Source organism: Porites lutea, chromosome 9 (genome assembly GCF_958299795.1).
Source record: "Porites lutea chromosome 9, jaPorLute2.1, whole genome shotgun sequence".
NCBI classification, from domain to species: Eukaryota; Metazoa; Cnidaria; class Anthozoa; order Scleractinia; family Poritidae; genus Porites; species Porites lutea.
The window spans coordinates 23,108,695-23,126,672 of NC_133209.1; the positions used below are offsets into that span (position 1 = coordinate 23,108,695).

The following is a 17,978-nucleotide window of genomic DNA, read 5'->3' on the forward strand; positions in this document are numbered from 1 at the left end:
TTCTCCCTTCGAATCAATGAAATATTCGATGGCAAGAAGAATTACATTACTTGAACAGTGAACGGCCATAGATAGAAATTTTTCAGATCACGTCAGTGTAGTATTTTCTATACTAAAATTGTAATCCCGTCTTTTCTTGCATTGAATCTGAACTGACCTTGTATGTTGGTCGTTTATTAGAGTTATCTGGGACTTCGTCAAAGTCTGCAAGCTCTGCAGAAAAGACGACAACTACTTGCAGTGAAAATGATGAGTTTGAGTTTGACCAGTAAACATACAAATACTATGATTTTATTCCTTTTATTCCTTTTTCGATTTTCAATATGAAAAAAATATTTTCAATTGTCAGCCCTCCCACTTTTCACCTTGCTCCGCGGTCCCTGCTGTCCAGGGTAATTCTCAGTATCTTGACATACTACCAAAAATACTGAGCCAGTGTAACAACACTAAGGACAGTTCCATTAAAATGACACCTGTAGAAGTCAGTAAAAAGAAGAATGAAAGTGCCGTGTATTTTAACCTATATGGAGCAATTGGCATCTAAACCCAAATTCAAGGTTGGTGATAAAGTCAGGATAAGTAAATATAAGAGAAAACTATTTGATCAAGGCTACACACCTAATTGGACTGAAGAGATATTCCTGGTCGACAAAATCCAATCCACAAATCCAATTACCTACAGGTTAAAGGATCTCAACAACGAGGAAATACAAGGCAGCTTCTATGAATCGGAATTACTAAAGGCAAAACAGGATGTATTCCGCATTGAAAAAGTCATTCGGAGGGATTATAAGAAGAAACAAGTTCTTGTGAAATGGTTGGGTTATAGTGACGACTTTAAAAGGCGTCCTAGGAGTGATCTTTGAAACGGAAGAGGAGGAGAAAGAGTAAATGGCTTAAAGAGATATTAATATATAATATATATAATGTTATATATGTTGGAAAAGACATTCTTCAACTATGAGTTGGATATAGAACTGACTTCATTCATAGATAATAAACAAAATATCTGGTTCAAGGGTAAAGATGTTGCCAAAATCCTCGGATATGCTGACACACGTGATATCATTAGAAACCATGTTTCAGAAGAACACAAGATAAAACAGCTCTCAAGGCAACCGGGCGTTTCACTTGGTTGGTCGCAGACCTATTTTATTGATGAAGCTGGTTTTTATGAACTTACTTTTTCGAATCAAAATTACCAGCTGCGAAAAAATTCTGCGATTGGGTATTCTCTCATGTACTCCCATACATAAGAAAATATGGCCAGTACAAACTGTTTGACAATCCAAATAACCACATGATTATGATTGGTAATGAATCTGATTTACACTAAAAAGTTCTGGATCTCATAAGAAAATTTTACCCAGATTCAATCTTAGTGGCCGGTCTCGGGGAGAATCAGGATACTGAGGGTAAGAGACTCGACTCATATAAAAAGGGATATGTGAGAGGACAGCCTGATCTGATGGTACTCAATTATCACAAAGATTTTGAAGACCTTGGCATTGAATTCAAATCTCCCACCAATATATACCGAGTTTAAGATGCACAATAGGAGATGAAAAAACGGTATTTTAATAATGGCTATACATTTATCCTGTCAAATAATTATGACAAAATATCCAAAGCTATACATAAATATATGCGGGGCATAAGAGTACCATGTAAATACTGTGAAAAACTGTTCCTTACTAAGGAAACACGAAAAACACATTATAAAGTTATCCACCGAATAGGATAACCTATTTATATATTTCCATGTATGCCATGCATTACATGTATCATATTTTGGTACTTGTATTAGGATTTGGGTAACCGGAACCTAATACAATGTTTAATTATTTTATCTACCGTATTTATATATTTATAGATCTCGATATTGTAAAATTACGTAAAAATTTAAATACGTTCACATGGCAAGAACTAAAAAAGGAGGTAATAAAAATGAAACACCTGACCTTTGCTGTTACGCGCATGAGACTTAACCAGGTCATAGATCTTATAATTATTTACCGGTTTTTGTTTCCCCATTTATTAAATAAAACTGGTACCAAAAGACAGGCTAAGCCTAAACAAGATAATATACACCCTGCTAGCATAAAATTACCCCCGGAATTATTAGCTAAATTGGCCAACCAACTAACTAAATAAAAAACTAACTCCGTATTACTATACTAACTACCTATCTATATTGAACTCATTTACTAACCACTTTTTTTTTACTTTTTATTTCGTCTTTTTTTTCGTTTCATTTGTTCTTCAAATCTACGTGTCTCGCGTTTTCTATCAAAATATTCATGTTGTTCTTTTGTTAATGGCTTTATGCCATGGCACTCTTTAAAAAATTTATGATAATCATATTCCTTGCCTTCAATCATGAGTGTCATTTTTGTTGAATTTTTGTAACTTATTACTGGTATTACTAAATATTTTCCGCAATTGACATCTTTTAATATACGGTCGTGGTTAAATGCTTCGTCCTAATATTCAGCAAATTTAGGGTGCCCATTAATTCGATACTTTGGATAATCATATTCTGGCTCAGCCTCAGGTTCATTTAATTCATTATTTTCTGGCTCAGTCTCAGGCTCAAAATGTTTATCATCAATTTCGTCCACATCATTATACCCATTTATTTCATCATCTACTTCCATATCTTGGATCTCATCATATAAATTATAATCTGGGTCTAGTAGCTCTTAAAATAATTCGTCATCAAATATTTCATCATCTACAAACATAAATTCGGTATAGTATGGCTAAGCCTCAGGCTCATTTTTTGTATACATTAATTTTATTTTTCGAGCATTTTTATGCTGGTCGACAATTCGATCAATATAAATCTCCACTGCACTAGGCATACTTATATATATCGATATCCCTTTAAGTGTCTTGCGTTTTAGCCAAATAATTAGTGAAAATGTGGGGGAAATGCCTCTCAGCGTGAGTAATAAATGTCCCCGCGAAATGGGGGTGAAAAATCGCCGTGATGGCCACGGTAGTTTTTTTAGTGGTGTCCTTCACCGCCAGTGTTACTGTGTGGCTGTTGTTTGCACTGCCAACAAACAGACTCCACGTAAAGTAATGTCTCGATTCACAAAAAGAGCTAAAAGGTCATTTTTGTGTCCAGGGTAACCCCAATTTCTACCCCTATTCACCAAATCAAATCGTCCTCAAAGAGGTCTGCAAAAGAAATGTTGCGAAGGGGACTACTTGGTCCATGTCTCAGAGTATCTGAAAAAGGCAGAGGGGGGGAAGGCAATGCTGAGTGGAAAAACCTAAAAAGGGAGGCCATTTCATTGAGATAAAGAATGTTAGTATCAAGAACAACATCAGCAAACTCCTCAACAGTCATCACTGGAAAGCGTATTGCTTTTATTACTTCGTCGCCCAGGATTCTTCTTTTTATTTGACCTTCTGCTGCCAAACCTTGCTTTTCACACTGTCGTGTTGCCCAGCCATCTACAGCTTTAAACAAGGCTACCTCCTCAATCGTCAGAGTGTCTCTTGCGACTATTGCTTCAAGTAAAGACTTCTCAATTGTCTCAAATCCTTCCGATTTCACAAACGCTTCTGTCTGATTCTCAGTCACTTTCCAGCATCGATCTTCCAGGGCTTTCTCCTCATATTTCAGTGAAGATGGCAGAACGCTGAACACATTGGAAGGATCTAACTTTCCTTTCAGATATTCCACGCATTTATCAGTGAGTGAAGGCACAATGTATTTCTTGGCCAAGTATAACACTCCCATCACATTACTTCCGCTTAAATTCACTTCATCACTGTACAGGTAACGAAACAACTCCAACAGACTCTCGTAATCACAGTCAGGCAGTTCAATAGTTTCTTTAGTCTCTGCCAGTTCGCCGTAAAACATGGCTTCAAACACAGGACTGCCAATCGCCAGTATGAATTTGTGAGCTGGAATCACTTGTTTACTTTCCCTTTCGCCATTGCTGTTTGCAACAACAAACTTGACATCGCTTAAGCGATCGTTGTTGAGCATAAACCTGCCTCTTTCTCTGATAGTGGGTCTTGCCGTTTGCCAGTTTGTTTCCGTAGACATATTCGTTTAGTCGGCCTGTGGTAAGAAGTCAAAATATCTCGCCTTTTTTTAAACTTTACACCTAAGAACTCACTTTGACTCCAGCAACAAATGATACTGTCACACGCCCAATACAAATTTTAAACATGTGATTAAAAACGTAAAGCGATCTGTCGCATAATATAACGCAATGTCACTCAAGAGGTCACAAAACCTTCGGATAGCATAAATTCATAAGGCAGCCTGGATACATGACCAGGGCCCGGTTGCATAAAACGCCCGTAACAACTACGGGTATACGTACGTGCACTCGTAACTTAAGTGAGTTGCATTAAACACTTAAGTGGTCCCTTAGGGAATTCACTTAAGTGGTTGCACTTACGATTTTCGTAAGTGTTCACTTAAGTGTCGGTTATGCAACAGAAATTTCGGGTGTTGCATAAAACTTTTTTTACGGGAAAAATAGCTCGTAAATTTACGGGACCTATGTAGGTCCCGTATCGTTACTGTTTTTACTAAAGTTAACAAGATCTTTTACTGAGAAGTGAAAAAAAATAATTTTTCTTCACGTAATTCGTTCCAATGCGCTTTCTGATGTACATTTTAAGCCGACGTTGTGAAAAAGAAGAAGAATTATCATTTTCAGTAGACATTGAAGAAAAATAAGGATTGCATGCAAATTTCATTTTTTTGAGAGGCTTAAAAGTGTTCGAAACGACTGAAAAATTTCTTTACACTCACCGATAGTTAGCTTAAAAAAAAAGAGTGAGTCATTAATAAAGTACTGTATCAAAGTTACGTGAGCCTTTAAGTGAGCCCGTAAGTTACCAAGTTAAACAGTAACTTACGAAAGTGCTAAGTGCGTTTCATGCAGCACCCGTAAGTGTACCCATAACGGATTCGTAAGTTACCTACTTAAGTGGGCACTTAAGTGTAGGTTTTATGCACCCGGGCCCAGGACAGTAACAGTGGTTACCACTACAAAGCCATAAAGGGTCTAAAAGCAGTGGCTGCAGTGGCTTACGGCCTGGGCCCGGTTGCATAAAACCTGCACTTAAGTGCTCACTTAAGTAGGTCACTTACGAATCCGTTATGGGTACACTTACGGGTGTTGCACGGAACACACTTAGCACTCTCGTAAGTTTCTGTTTTACGTGGTAACTTATGGGCTCACTTAAGGGCACACGTAACTTTGTTATAGTACTTTTAATTATTAATTTGACTCACTCTATTTTTTTAAATTAAGTCAACCATCGGTGAGTGTAAAGAAAGTTAAAAGTCGTTTCGAACACTTTAAGCCTCTCAAAAAATGAAATTTGCATGCAAACGTTATTTTTCTTCAATATCTACTGAAAATGATAGTTCGTCTTATTTTTTCACAAAAGTTTACATCAGAGGTTAACAAAGCGCATTAGAACGAATTACGTGAAGAAAAATACTTTTTTTCACTTCTCAGTAAAAGATCTCGTTAAATTTAGTAAAAACAGTAACGATACGGGACCCACATAGGTTCCGTAAATTTACGTGCTATTTTTCCCGTAAAAAAGGTTTTATGCAACACCCGCAATTTCTGTTGCATAAACGACACTTAAGTGAACACTTACGAAAATCGTAAGTGCAACCACTTGAGTGAATTCCCTAAGTGGACCACTTAAGTGATTTCATGCAACTGACTTAAGTTACGAGTGCACGTACGTGTACCCGTTGTTGTTACGGACGTTTTATGCAACCGGGCCCAGGCCTCTCGGCGATTTGTAAAGCCCTCGAAAATCGCTCCGCAAAATGGGCAACACTATAGCATCATCATGAATGACCAAATCTACCTCGCCTTGCAAAGAGTTACAAGATAAATTAATAGTTTATTGATAATCACATCGTAACCGAGAGGTTGAATTAGCCGATTATTTACAAATAATTATGATTATTTAAAAATACTACCACTAATAAGCTAACTTATGAGGAAAAATGAAAGAAACTAACAATAGAAACAAAACAGTAAAACTGTGATTTGTTAAAAATAAAACACCAATATGATAATTTATTGAACATCCCGCTTACCCACACAATCAAAGGGAGAAAAAGGAATGCAGCAAATTACAATGTAAAATTTAGTTAAAACTTTAACAATTCAATTCACTCCGATTTTATCGAATTGCGAATGATATCGTAACTCCTCGTTGTACTTGTAGTGAAATTGATTTCTTTGAAAAATAAAAATAAAAATCAGGGAGGAAATCTTAAAGTAAAGCACTGTCTTGTATTTCGAGTCAAGTCTTCACGGGCTAAGGAAAACTATAGGAAGGAGACTCTTTTGCGTCTCTTATACATTGCTAATTTTATTATATAATAACAATGATAACAAAATGTGCACAGAGAACGGAAGTAGTTGTATTGCTTTTGTAACACGTTAAACCATAAAGAACACCATAAAAGGTCTAAAAGTAGTCAGGTTACAGCGGTACACGGCCTGACTTCTCGGTGATCTGTAAAGTCTTCGAAAATCGCTCCGCAAAATGGGCAACACAAGCTTTATGATAAATGTCCAAGTCTACCCCATCCGTGCAAAGAGATACAAAAGTGGCCACTGGACAGTTTCTCTATACTGTCTATAGTCTTATATGTCATTAGGAGAAGGGAATCAAAATGCTTCAGCAACATGTTAGCAGTAATATAAGGGCAAGTGGTAAAGAGCTTTTCCGTTTGCCCCTATTTTACCACGATCCTCTTGTGGACTTTCAGTGCTTGTTAAAAACTGAATCTCTCCCTTCAATGTTCCATCTGCATTACCCACACTCTTTGGTCTACTGAAGGATGTCAATTATTGGACTAACGACTAGAACTGAAACGTCTAGCACTTTAGTGTAGTCACTGTTCCGAACCAAGAAATGCAGTCAGAAAACATTCCAAAAATTTGCGTAAGTTAAGTGGTCGGCTCCTAAACTTAAGTCAGGATTACGTACGTTTCGGACGTTTCTCCTCGAGTTAAGTACAAATTTGTGGATTTCTGGGCAACGGCATTATATCCACTGTAACGATAAAAAGAATGATCCTGGGAGAGAGAGGTTAAATTCAATGGCATCTCTATGACAACCAAGTCCAATGGAGACTTGGTTCTCTCGATCTTTAAACGAGAAAGTAGTTAACCTTAAAGCTTCCTCCACATTTTTTTTAAATCAGTTTCCGACTACAAGTACAACGACGAGTAATGATATTATTCACTATTCGAAAAAATTGGAGTGAATTGCATTGTTAAAGTTTTGTCAAAGTTTTATTTCATTTGCTGTCTTTTTCTCTACCTCCGACTGTGTGGGTCAGTTGTAGAGAGGTGAGGTGGCCGATAAAATCCTTATAATACTTGTTTTCTATCTGTGCCCTTTCTTTAATATGCAGGATTAAATAGAATAGATAAAGAAATAAATCGCAGGTACAGTAGTATATAAGTTGCTTTTTATCACAGAAAAGTGAAAACTAAAGAGAAAATATTTCGTTATATTTTCATCAGTATACTCCTGTTAAGGGGCTTTTACTGAAAACTATCATAGCCCTGGCGAGTACAGGTTTAGCCTTGTAGCGTCCCTATAAAGCTAGGCCCGCACATTAGAGAGATTAAGCTGATTGACGTTTACGCCAAACGGCAGACGTGAATTTGTACCACGTGACCAAGTTTTCCCTTTATTTCCGTTTACTCTTTATTGCTTCTACGCAAAAATAAGTCGTTTTATGCCAGTTTTAACCATAGGAATCGTTCGGGACTGTTTTTATCTACTTATTTTCTATTCTGAGAAATTCTCAACTTGAGTCTGACGTTTGCCGTTTGCGGTAAACGTGAATCTTAACTCTCTCCATTGCATTTTTCCATCTTGCCTGGGAGCCTGCTAACAGGCAACATATTTTCCCTTTTAAATGAAAAAAGGGGTAACGTCGTTATTTTGATCTTTCAATAGGCAAATTTAACAGCAAACTGCACTCTACGATTTTTTATGTGCTAATCTTAACACGAATGAAGAGTTTTAGTTAAGAGAGATCTAAAATTGGAGCAGCCTCAGCGGGCACCAAAACAGCAGACCACGGAATTTAATATGGCCGCGCGCCACAGTGCTATAAATGAATCAACAGCCCCCCTTCCCGCCCCCCCCCCCCCTTCCCGAGACGTTTTGAAAAGTCCCTAGTGATGGGGAGCGAGGAGAGACGACTGTTTTATTTAAAATCAGCCGAATAGCGAATTACTTTAATTTGATTATAGCGTCACCCTATCCCTATCACCCCTACCCTCCTATCATCGCCAGCCGATCTGACTTGTTTCTGAATTTATTCAACGTTTTTACTCTATGAAGTCGATCCTTACGCTGAATTGAACGTGCCCGTTTAGCAATATAAAAAGGCTTAGAAGTTTGGGAATACACTGTGAACAACGTACTCCTTGATCTAAATGGAAAACAGAATTTCTGCCTGAAAATCGACCTCTGAAAACATAGCGTTTGAACTGTTGTGGTCTTCCTATCTAAGGACGAAAATGTAAACGAAACACTGGACTCTTTCACAATATCCTCTGTAACGAGCAATCTACCTTCTCTCACAGACCGTGGACCTGATATCAACGCTGAACTCCTTATTGTAGGGTTTCACTAGACCTTTTCCCAAATTAAAATCTCCGATTGGGGAAATAGCTTGGGATTACTTTGCTCTTGGTTTTGAGTACTCTCTTTTTTCGAGGTAACACGCCGACAAAATTGCCCAAGAGGAAGAAAGACACTTGAACCGGGTTTCACGGTAAAGATACTTGTAACACTGAAAACTGACTGAGTCGTAAAACGTTTACGATCATTTTTATCGTCTGAATAAAACCTCCGCATCAATCACCCTTAGCAATAGCTATACAGGACTTAGTCTTCAGCCACAAAGAAAACTTCGACTTCATTTGCGCTTAACACAAAGGCAAAAAAATTGGAAAAAATAACTAGGTTGGGACTACAGGTAGTTCTTTTGTTCTTTTTGATGATGATTAACTTGATGATGATGATGATGACGATGACGACTAGATTTATAATAAGAATATAAAACACAAGAATAAGAATATATAACACAAGCAAATACTGAATAAAGCAGTAATACTGTAACAATTAAATTGTAAAATGGGTTTAAAAAACCGGCTCTAAACAGAAAACAAAAACTCAGGAAACTGACCACTGCTATGATTTGTACCGTTAGAGTCTACCTTGCCTTCAATTTTTGAAAATGTAAATGTAACATCCGACTCCTTCACAGTATCAAATCCCTTTTCTCCTCTTTCAGAGTCAGGACCAATTATAAAAGCTTCGATGTTATACCTAATATTCTTTTTCAAAAGAACTGCTGAGTCAAACAAAACTTCATATCCATGATATCGATGGCGTTTAGAGGGCAAAATGTTTGAAGGATATGTTCCTGATTTGGACACTATGGTGGTATTATTATCGGCATTCTTTACCTCCAATGTTACTTTGTAGCTGTTGTTCTCACTGCCAAACAAGGAGATTCCACGTAATTTGATGTCTCTATCTACTGTAAAACCAAGATAGTCTATACGTTTTCCATAACCCCAAATTCCCTTCACTGAACCAAACCTTTCACAGCGAACGATGCGAGGCCGTCTTTCATTCTTAGGAAATTCGACGGGAGCACTGTGCCGGGGTATTGCAAAAAACTTAAACAATCCATTTGTTTCTTCTGTCGTCAACAAATTTGTATCAATGACGACAGAGGCAAACTCTTCCATCGTCATTGATGGAAAGCGTATTGCTTTTATTGCTTTTTCTCCAATAATTCTTCTTTTCACTTTACCGTCTGCCACTAAACCTTGCTTTTCGCATTGTTTTGAAGCCCATCGAACTACAGCTTGAAACAAAGCTACTTCTTTAATCTTTAGATTGTCTCTCGCGATTACTCGTTCAAGTAAGGACTTCTCAATCATCTCAAATCCATCCGAATTGACAGCCGCTTCTGTCTGTTCGTCGATTACATTCCAGCATCGATCTTCAAGGGTTTTATGTTCATATTTCTGTGCAAATGGCAGGATGATGAAAACATTCGAAGGATCCAACTTTTCTTTCAGATATTCCATGCATTTATCAGTGAGTGAAGGCACCATATATTTCTTGGCCAAGTATAACACTCCCATCACATTACTTCCGCTTAAATTCACTTCATCGCTGTACATGTAGCGAAACAACTCTAACAGACTCTCATGATCACAGTCAGGCAGTTCAATAGTGTCCTTACCCTCAGCCAGTTCACCGTAAAACATGGCTTCAAACACAGGACTACCAATCGCCAGTATGAATTTGTGAGCTGAAATCACTTGCTTACTTTCAGTTTCGCCACTGCTCTTCGTAGCAATAAACTTGACATCGCTCAAGCGATCGTTGTTGAGCATAAACTTGGCTCTTTCTCTGATGGTGGGTCTTGCTGTTTGCCAGTTTGTTTCGACAGACATATTGGATTGGGGGAACCGAAGTAGAACGTCAAATTTCTCGCCTTTTTAGTAACTTCTACGGGCAAAGAATGATGCCCGCCTCGAAAAGTTTTTTTGGGATCACTTCCTTGGGAGCTTGGAAACTAAGCTTAGAATAGTAACCAAGCCTTCCCAATTAGTTTCCAATCCTTTCTGAGCCATTTGTATGCAATGTCAAGTTTAGCATTCAGCCGAAGTTTTATTGCAGTAAAGCTGGAAACTTTTACATTTAATACCGAAAGGTAAGTCGCAGTCAGTGTTTTAATATTTGTTTTAATATTTTTATCTTCTCTTTTTGCTTGATAAATTTACAATGTGCGTTGTCCAACCCCTTTTAAGCATGAAATAAACTTAAAATATAATAATAAACTTCTAAGTTCTACGAAATTAGACTTTAGTTGTTTTTTCTGCTATTGAATAACCTTGATCAAAAATTTTTTTGGGGATCACTTTCTTGGGAACCAGGCTGAAATCAGCAACCAAGCCTCCTGATGGGTTGGACGGCCTACGCCCAAATCCCCTGACGGTTAGAAGTGTGAAAGCAGGGGTACAGGGTACGGAATTTTTTTAAACTTTCGCGGGAAAGTTATCTATTAATCTATTAACTTTTTGGTTTTTTACGCTGGAAAGAAATTAAATTATCTCATCGAATGTCGCTGTGTGTGTACACGAACGTCCTGTCTTTGCGTTACTCTTTCTTCTTCGAATTAAAATTTTTAATTCTGACAGCAGTCGCTTCCGAAATGAATCCAAAGGGAATTTCCAATCTCGGGAATACTTGCTTTTTGAATAGCGTCCTTCAAGGTCTCCTGTCAGTGACATGTTTTGTAGAAGGACTCGCTGGCGTGAAGCACAATCGCAAGAAGTGCACCTCATCGAGAACAGGTATTCAAAACCTTCATTGTCGTTTAACTCGTAAGAGAACGATAAACATTGAGGCGGCCAGCCAATTGTTGAATTAGGCATATATTCGACAGCATTGTAATCCACTTACAGGTTTAAATAGCTTACCGTGCGAACACAATTTGCATAAGAGGCCGACCATTTAACTCTTGGGGGGGGGGGGGGGGGGGGCGGGGGTGGGTGATTTTAAAAAAACATTCCTGCAAGCGCCTGTCGGAAGAAAAAATTTGCATGCAGCACAAATGTAATAGAAAGCTTATGGGAAAAAAAGGGAAAAAATATCCTGCCCACCAGATTGCTTGCTAGAAAAAAAATCTTTATGACCAGAAATCACCCACCCCTCCCCTCAAGAGTTAAATGGTCGGCCCCTAAACTCATGCTAAAATACTTCATTTGAAAACTTAAACCTCGCACAACCACCACCTAATTATTATATATATATTTATTTATAATAAGCCTTATAGTAATTAAGCTTATCATAAAGCTGGAAACAAGAAATGAAAAAGGAAGAAAGTAAAAAGAAAACATTCCAATATTTTTTAGGGCCACAAAATGAACAAGTAGTAAAAGTGGAGTTATTATTATTTGACACGCTTAATTCACCAGTCCTTTTGAATCATTGAACTGTGTTATTGCTTTGTTTTGAAAATAATAAAAGGTTTTCATTAGAGCACAAGTGAAAGTCAACATATATTATTAGTCATGTTCCTGGCCAGGTATTGAGGCTTTTCTACCATAATCCACAAATTATTCTAGGTCGGTTGTGCTTGCTGTGTAGCACTCTCAATTTTCTGAACTTGTATGGGACTGTGCCTGGAATAGTTCGCCCAGCAACATTGGTTTCCTGTCTACCACAAGTTAGTAGCCTAATTCAAAAGGGCCAGCAACAGTGTGCAGCAGAGTTCTTTCAAGAATTTTGCCGGGTACTTGGACACACTGCAAACCAGTACAAGAGTCAAAATTTAATTCCTGCCAACTGCAACCTTGTCTTTCTGCGATCCTTTTTCTTTGAGCTGAGGAGTGAAGTAATGTGTTCATCATGTAGCAGTGTTACTTCTACCACTACAATGGAAACTATTCTCCCACTACATATCACAAAGGTATGAATAAATGTTATGAATAATTATTCTTTTTTCATATTACACCTCTCAAGGCAGTCCCAAAAACAAATACCTAAGTATACAAAAAAAATTAGTACCAGGCAGACCACAATAAAAGTCATTGATCCTGATTTTGCTAAGTCAACAAAATTAAATAATTATTTAAATTTAAAAAATTGAATGTTGAATGTTGACACAAACCTGACAACAGGAAAATGCAACTTAGTAACCCCATTTAAATACCATGTGATTCTTTTTGATGCTAGAGCAGTGGTTTATCCAAAGGATAGTAACTACATCTCACCTTCACCTTCCAATATTAGACCCTGAGTGTGTGGAAACCTGCTTTTCAATTCAATTTACACACTGCATTCCAATTCTCTCCCCCCTTCCATACCTGACATTAAATCACCCTCCCCCCCACGAGCCTCAAGAGGTTCTGTGATACACATATTTCTAGTAGATATATTATCAATTCTGGCAAGATACATTTTGCAGGTAAGATGATTCAATGGGCCAAAATTATATGTCTAATTACCGGTGGCTATTATTCTTTCTTTTTCCTGTCCTAACTTTTTTCTTTCTTTATTCAATTGAAAGGGTTGTACTGTACAGAGCTTCTGAAAGGATTATTCCCACCCAGTGGAACTGGAATCATCTTATTATTGTAGCAGGTAACAAGAGTGGAATAATGTTCAACTGAAACACAAAGCAACATACACAAGCAAAAAAAAACATAAACAAGCAAATTGTTATGTTTATTAAAAAAAGGATTTATTCAAAAATGTAAAAGTAAGTCAACCTGGCCTTAGGTAATCTGTTTGTCCTCTGGTAAATGTTGAATTATTTCTGTTCCATTTTTATCCCATCAGTTGCTCAAAAAGTACTGATGCATGGAAGAGGTTGCTCACATGCCAATCCCCTCTGTCATTGTGCATTCAGATTGTAAGATTTCAAAATGATGGTAAAAAGCTTGGCAACTTGATAGATTACAAGGATAAAGTTTTTTTTCCGGAACACCATAACTCTTCAGACAAAGGAACCACAGCAACTGATGTCTCATATCAACTGAAAGCTGTCATTGTCCATGAAGGCACCAAGATTTCCTCTGGTCATTTCATTTGTTACTTCAAAAGAGGAGACGAGTGGTATTATTCAAGTGATGCCACTATCCGCCAGTCTTCAGCTCTGGAAGCCACAAGCCAAGAAGCATACCTCCTTTTCTATGAGAAATATGACGTTGAAGACGTGCAAGAGGTTAGACACGTTTCCGCAATGTCGAGCAATTTAAAGGTTAAAAAAAATTGTCAACCCCAAGTGCCCCTTAAGACCCAAAAAGGAAAGATGTTTCCTATCAAGTCTTCTATTCCCCCTGGTTACTACACATCAAAAGCTGGAAAACCTGGAATTTTCAAGACTGCTACTGGAAGTGTATCCTGGGAATATTCCACTTTGGACACAGCATCTATCAGAAAAGCAGAAGGGATTGCCATGGCTGGGGTTGAAATTGCAGGGCATCCTAGAGTTAAAGCATGGGAGCCAACTGATGTTGAAAAGCTCCTTCCAGCTAAACACAAGATCAGTGAAGGAAAACTTTCCAATTTTGTAATGGACTATCTTTTTTTGCTGATAGAAAATCAGTCTCGAGCCAGTAAAGACAATGTTTCTACTGTCAACTCTGATGTCTACAACAACATGACCGTTTCTCAATGAATATCTTTTTGAAGCGTAAATATGACTTACTGTATCAGAATCTTCCAACATGTGACATAATCCTGTGCCCTGCACTGCATGGGGATCACTGGTGCCTAGTTGTCATTGACATGAAACAGAAGAGAATGGTTTACCTTGACTCTTTGTATAATGGTGTTAGTGCCTTAAGTGCGTTCACAAGGTTCACTAATTTTAAGCAAAGTAATTGATTGGAAAGAATGGCAGTATTATGTAATTCCATCTACTGAAATTGAAGAACAATCCAATTCAGTTGACTGTGGTGTCTTTGTTGTGAAATGGGCACAACATATTGCAGAGGGACGGCCACTGGACTTTTCACAGAAGCAAATTAATGACTTCAGATATTCCTTGATCTTGGATATCGCCAATGGTGGCCCCCTTTGCGACATGTCCACAGAACCAGATCATCATTCTGTGGAATGTTATGGTCTCTCCAAAGACAGTGTAATAGACACCAATTCCTCTTGCACAAGTCTGAAAGGAAAGGCACAAAAGACACATTACCCATCAGATTCGGATTCTGACTTTGAAAGTCCTAAAAAACGACCCAAAAAAGATCCTGAGTCAAATTCCCATATTACACCCTGTAATACAACAGCAATCCACATAGATGACCACACATATGCCAAAGATGCAGATCAAGCTGATTCCATTAGAAGCTATCAGATTCCACGGTCTGTTCAAAAAGTATTGCCAACTGGTTATCAATACAGCTGCCATGAATTCAGAGAAATTCCATCACAAAACTTTACAGGTGCACCTCAAGAAAACTTCTATATAATGTAAAATTGTCCGTGAGTAACATCACAACCAAGGAAGATGTTGACCAGTGGCTGCAGCAATTTACAACATCTACAAACATTAAATACAATGCACAGGGTGGTTACAAGCGAAAGGGGGTAAAAGTCATTTATGCACGATGGTACATTTGTCAGCGTAAACGCAAGAAATTAACAAAAAAGCAAGTGGCAGCAAAGGAGGCTGCACTGAAAAGAAAAGAAAAGAGGCACAGGACACACAAAGACAACAGTGACAAGGAAGGATGCAAGTTGCACTTGCTATCAAAAGCAAGGGAAAAGAAAACAGATTGTGAGAGCAAAATGTCCATTAGAATTAACAGAAAAAAAAGTACCGGTATGCCATTTCTGTGTGAAATAGAGCTTTGGTGGAACCACAATCACAGTGTGGATTGCTTTCATTTAACTTCATTTTGCCCTATTTTGCCAGCAACCAAAGAAACATTTTTTGCTTATTCTGAAAAGGGTATGAGTGCCTCAGAAGCCTTTCATCATCATGAAACCCTGTTGATGAAGGATTCAGTAACTCTCATGCTACTGGCTGATCGGAGAATGTGTCCTTCTCTGAGAGACGTTAACAATTTACATGACAAATGGCTGGTTGAAAAGAAGGGTCCATCGAATGGATCTGCAATGTTTGATCACCTGGAAGAAATTGTTGATGACTACAACAAGAATAATGCACATAAGGGAGGCAAGTGTTACTTGCAAAGGGTTAACGGAAATGGTCCAGACAAACAAGATCTCATTTTATCCATATGCACCCCTTTGATGTCACGTGTACATGAAACTAGGCAAGCTGGTGAGATGGCCTTTATGGACTCATCAGGGAGCCTTGATCGATACAACAACCCTGTCTTCTTTATGTGCACTCATCATCCGTGTGGAGCATTACCTCTTGAAGTCTGGGTAACATCAAGCCAATCACAGCCATGTCTTGAAAACTGTCTGGAAAAATTGAAATTCATTCTGCCAAGTCATGCTTTCGGTGGTAAAGGTCCCCAAAAAGGACCTGATATTTTCATGACAGATGATGACACAAGCCAGAGACAAGCTCTTAGAGTCCACTGGCAACAGGCAACACTCCTGCTGTGCATTTTTCACTTTTTGCAAGCAACATGGAGATGGCTACTGGACTCCAAACACTCCATTTTAAAGGATGACAGACAACACTTGATGTCCATAATGCAGGACCTTGTGTTTGCCAAAACCCAACAAGAATTTGAAGAGATTGTGCAGCTTTTTCCATCAGACACTGTATTACAGAAATATTCCCTATACAAAGAATATTTAAACAAGGCCATAGATAGAAGGAAGGAATGGGCACTTTCTTACAGAGGAAATCTGAGAACACGAGGCAGCAATACAGACAACTACACCGAGTTTATGATCTTTGTTTTTAAATGTGTAGTTTTAAGAAGAATGAGAGCTACAACCTTATTGAGTTATTTAAATTTATCACAGAAGACTAAGAAATGTACTTTCAACGAAAACTTCTTTCCTTGGCTTTTGGTAAACCACAAAATCTACACCTTGCATCACGTTGTTTTGGGAGATCTGCTAGCTCTGTTAGTCAAAGCACAATAATCATAGATGAAAAAAATCCAAGCAAATTCCATGTGCCCAGCAGGGAGGACAACAACATCATATACACTGTTGACTGTACAATAGGAACCTGTACATGCTCACAGGGAACAAGTGGAAATGCCTGCCCCCACCAAGCAGCTGTGGCATTGAAATTTGGAATAAGCAACATAATTTTTGTTCCTCAAACAGCAAAGGAGAGATTCAACCTTGCTATTCTTGCTGTTGGGAATAACAACAATTTCAGTGTCACTCAGTTTGTAAGCCTTCACCAAAAAGAAATTGAAAGCAGTCCTCACTTCTACAAAGACCAAGACAAGGATCATGATGAACAGCAAGTAATATTACCTTCAATGCCTGCTGACTCACAAGAAAGTATTAGCACAGAAACCAATGACAACTGCATCAGTTCACAAACAGATGCCAATTTGCCAGATGCTGAGTTATCAGTTGACCGAATAATTAAGCTTCACCAACAAGTTTCCCAAGATATTGAGTACAAGCTTAGAACAAGCGATACTAACTTCAGGCTCTGCTATTATAAATACCTGACTTTGTATAGGAAAATCATCTCAAAGTGTAGGGGACAAGCACCAGTTGCTTCACTTGCTACTGCCTATGCACAGTTTGGAAAAGATAGGGGGTGGAAATTATTTGCCAGTCTTGCATAACAACTCCAGAATTAAAGTACAACCAACAGCTATTTCCAGGAGGAAATCTGGCATAAAATCTACAATTGCACAACCAAGTGGTCGTCGTCCCATGTTATCAAACAGTAGCAAAGATGCCAACATGAAAGTTAGAAAAACATTCAACAGTCAAAAAAGAAAGAGAAATCTTGCCCATAACATCAAGAAAAACTTACCTAATGCTGGTCCTTAAAGATAGAGCAATCTCTGAAAGAAGTTCTGAATCCACTGTGTTGAAGGAGACAAAAAACATAGAAATGGCTTAGCATTAATACGGTCATGTGTAGAACTATTTTCCCTTGCAATTAACTTTGATTATTGAAACAATTACAATAATATCCATAACGCAGATGAAGGACTCCATATAGGTTCATTGTAACTCGGCAACAAGAAATTGTTATTCACAAGAGTGAAAAATCACTAATGTCATGTTGGATTACTGATGTCAGATCTGTTTTGAAGTTAGACCACATCAGGGACCAGGGAGCATTTTAGAGGTGCAAGCTCTTGCCCTTCCGCCCAGTGCCACTACTGGAAAGTTTTGACATTTTTGAGATTCTGACAACACCAAAAACACATTTATTTATAACAGTTCGGAGATTTTATCAAATTGTTATCACCATTCGGTCAGTT

General features: G+C 38.0%; 2 protein-coding genes and 1 long non-coding RNA gene across 3 annotated transcripts; all 3 read right to left on the bottom strand.

The window, feature by feature from the left end:
• Positions 1-2,903: 2,903 nt before the first annotated feature.
• On the bottom strand, positions 2,904-4,120 carry LOC140948676 (BTB/POZ domain-containing protein 6-like). The gene has a single exon (XM_073397941.1). It carries the CDS (start codon positions 4,067-4,069, stop codon positions 3,158-3,160), a length of 912 nt encoding a protein of 303 aa, XP_073254042.1. The 5' UTR covers positions 4,070-4,120; the 3' UTR covers positions 2,904-3,157.
• Positions 4,121-9,183: 5,063 nt separating this feature from the next.
• Positions 9,184-10,581, bottom strand: LOC140947985 (BTB/POZ domain-containing protein 6-B-like). The gene has a single exon (XM_073397214.1). The coding sequence runs from the start codon at positions 10,518-10,520 to the stop codon at positions 9,201-9,203; it is 1,320 nt and encodes a 439-aa protein (XP_073253315.1). The 5' UTR covers positions 10,521-10,581; the 3' UTR covers positions 9,184-9,200.
• A 2,697-nt stretch (positions 10,582-13,278) lies between these two features.
• LOC140948664 (uncharacterized) lies at positions 13,279-14,428 on the bottom strand. The gene is made up of 2 exons (XR_012167070.1): positions 14,285-14,428; positions 13,279-13,764 (listed from the first exon to the last, which is right to left on the bottom strand). It is a non-coding gene; the product is annotated as an uncharacterized lncRNA (long non-coding RNA).
• Positions 14,429-17,978: the final 3,550 nt, after the last annotated feature.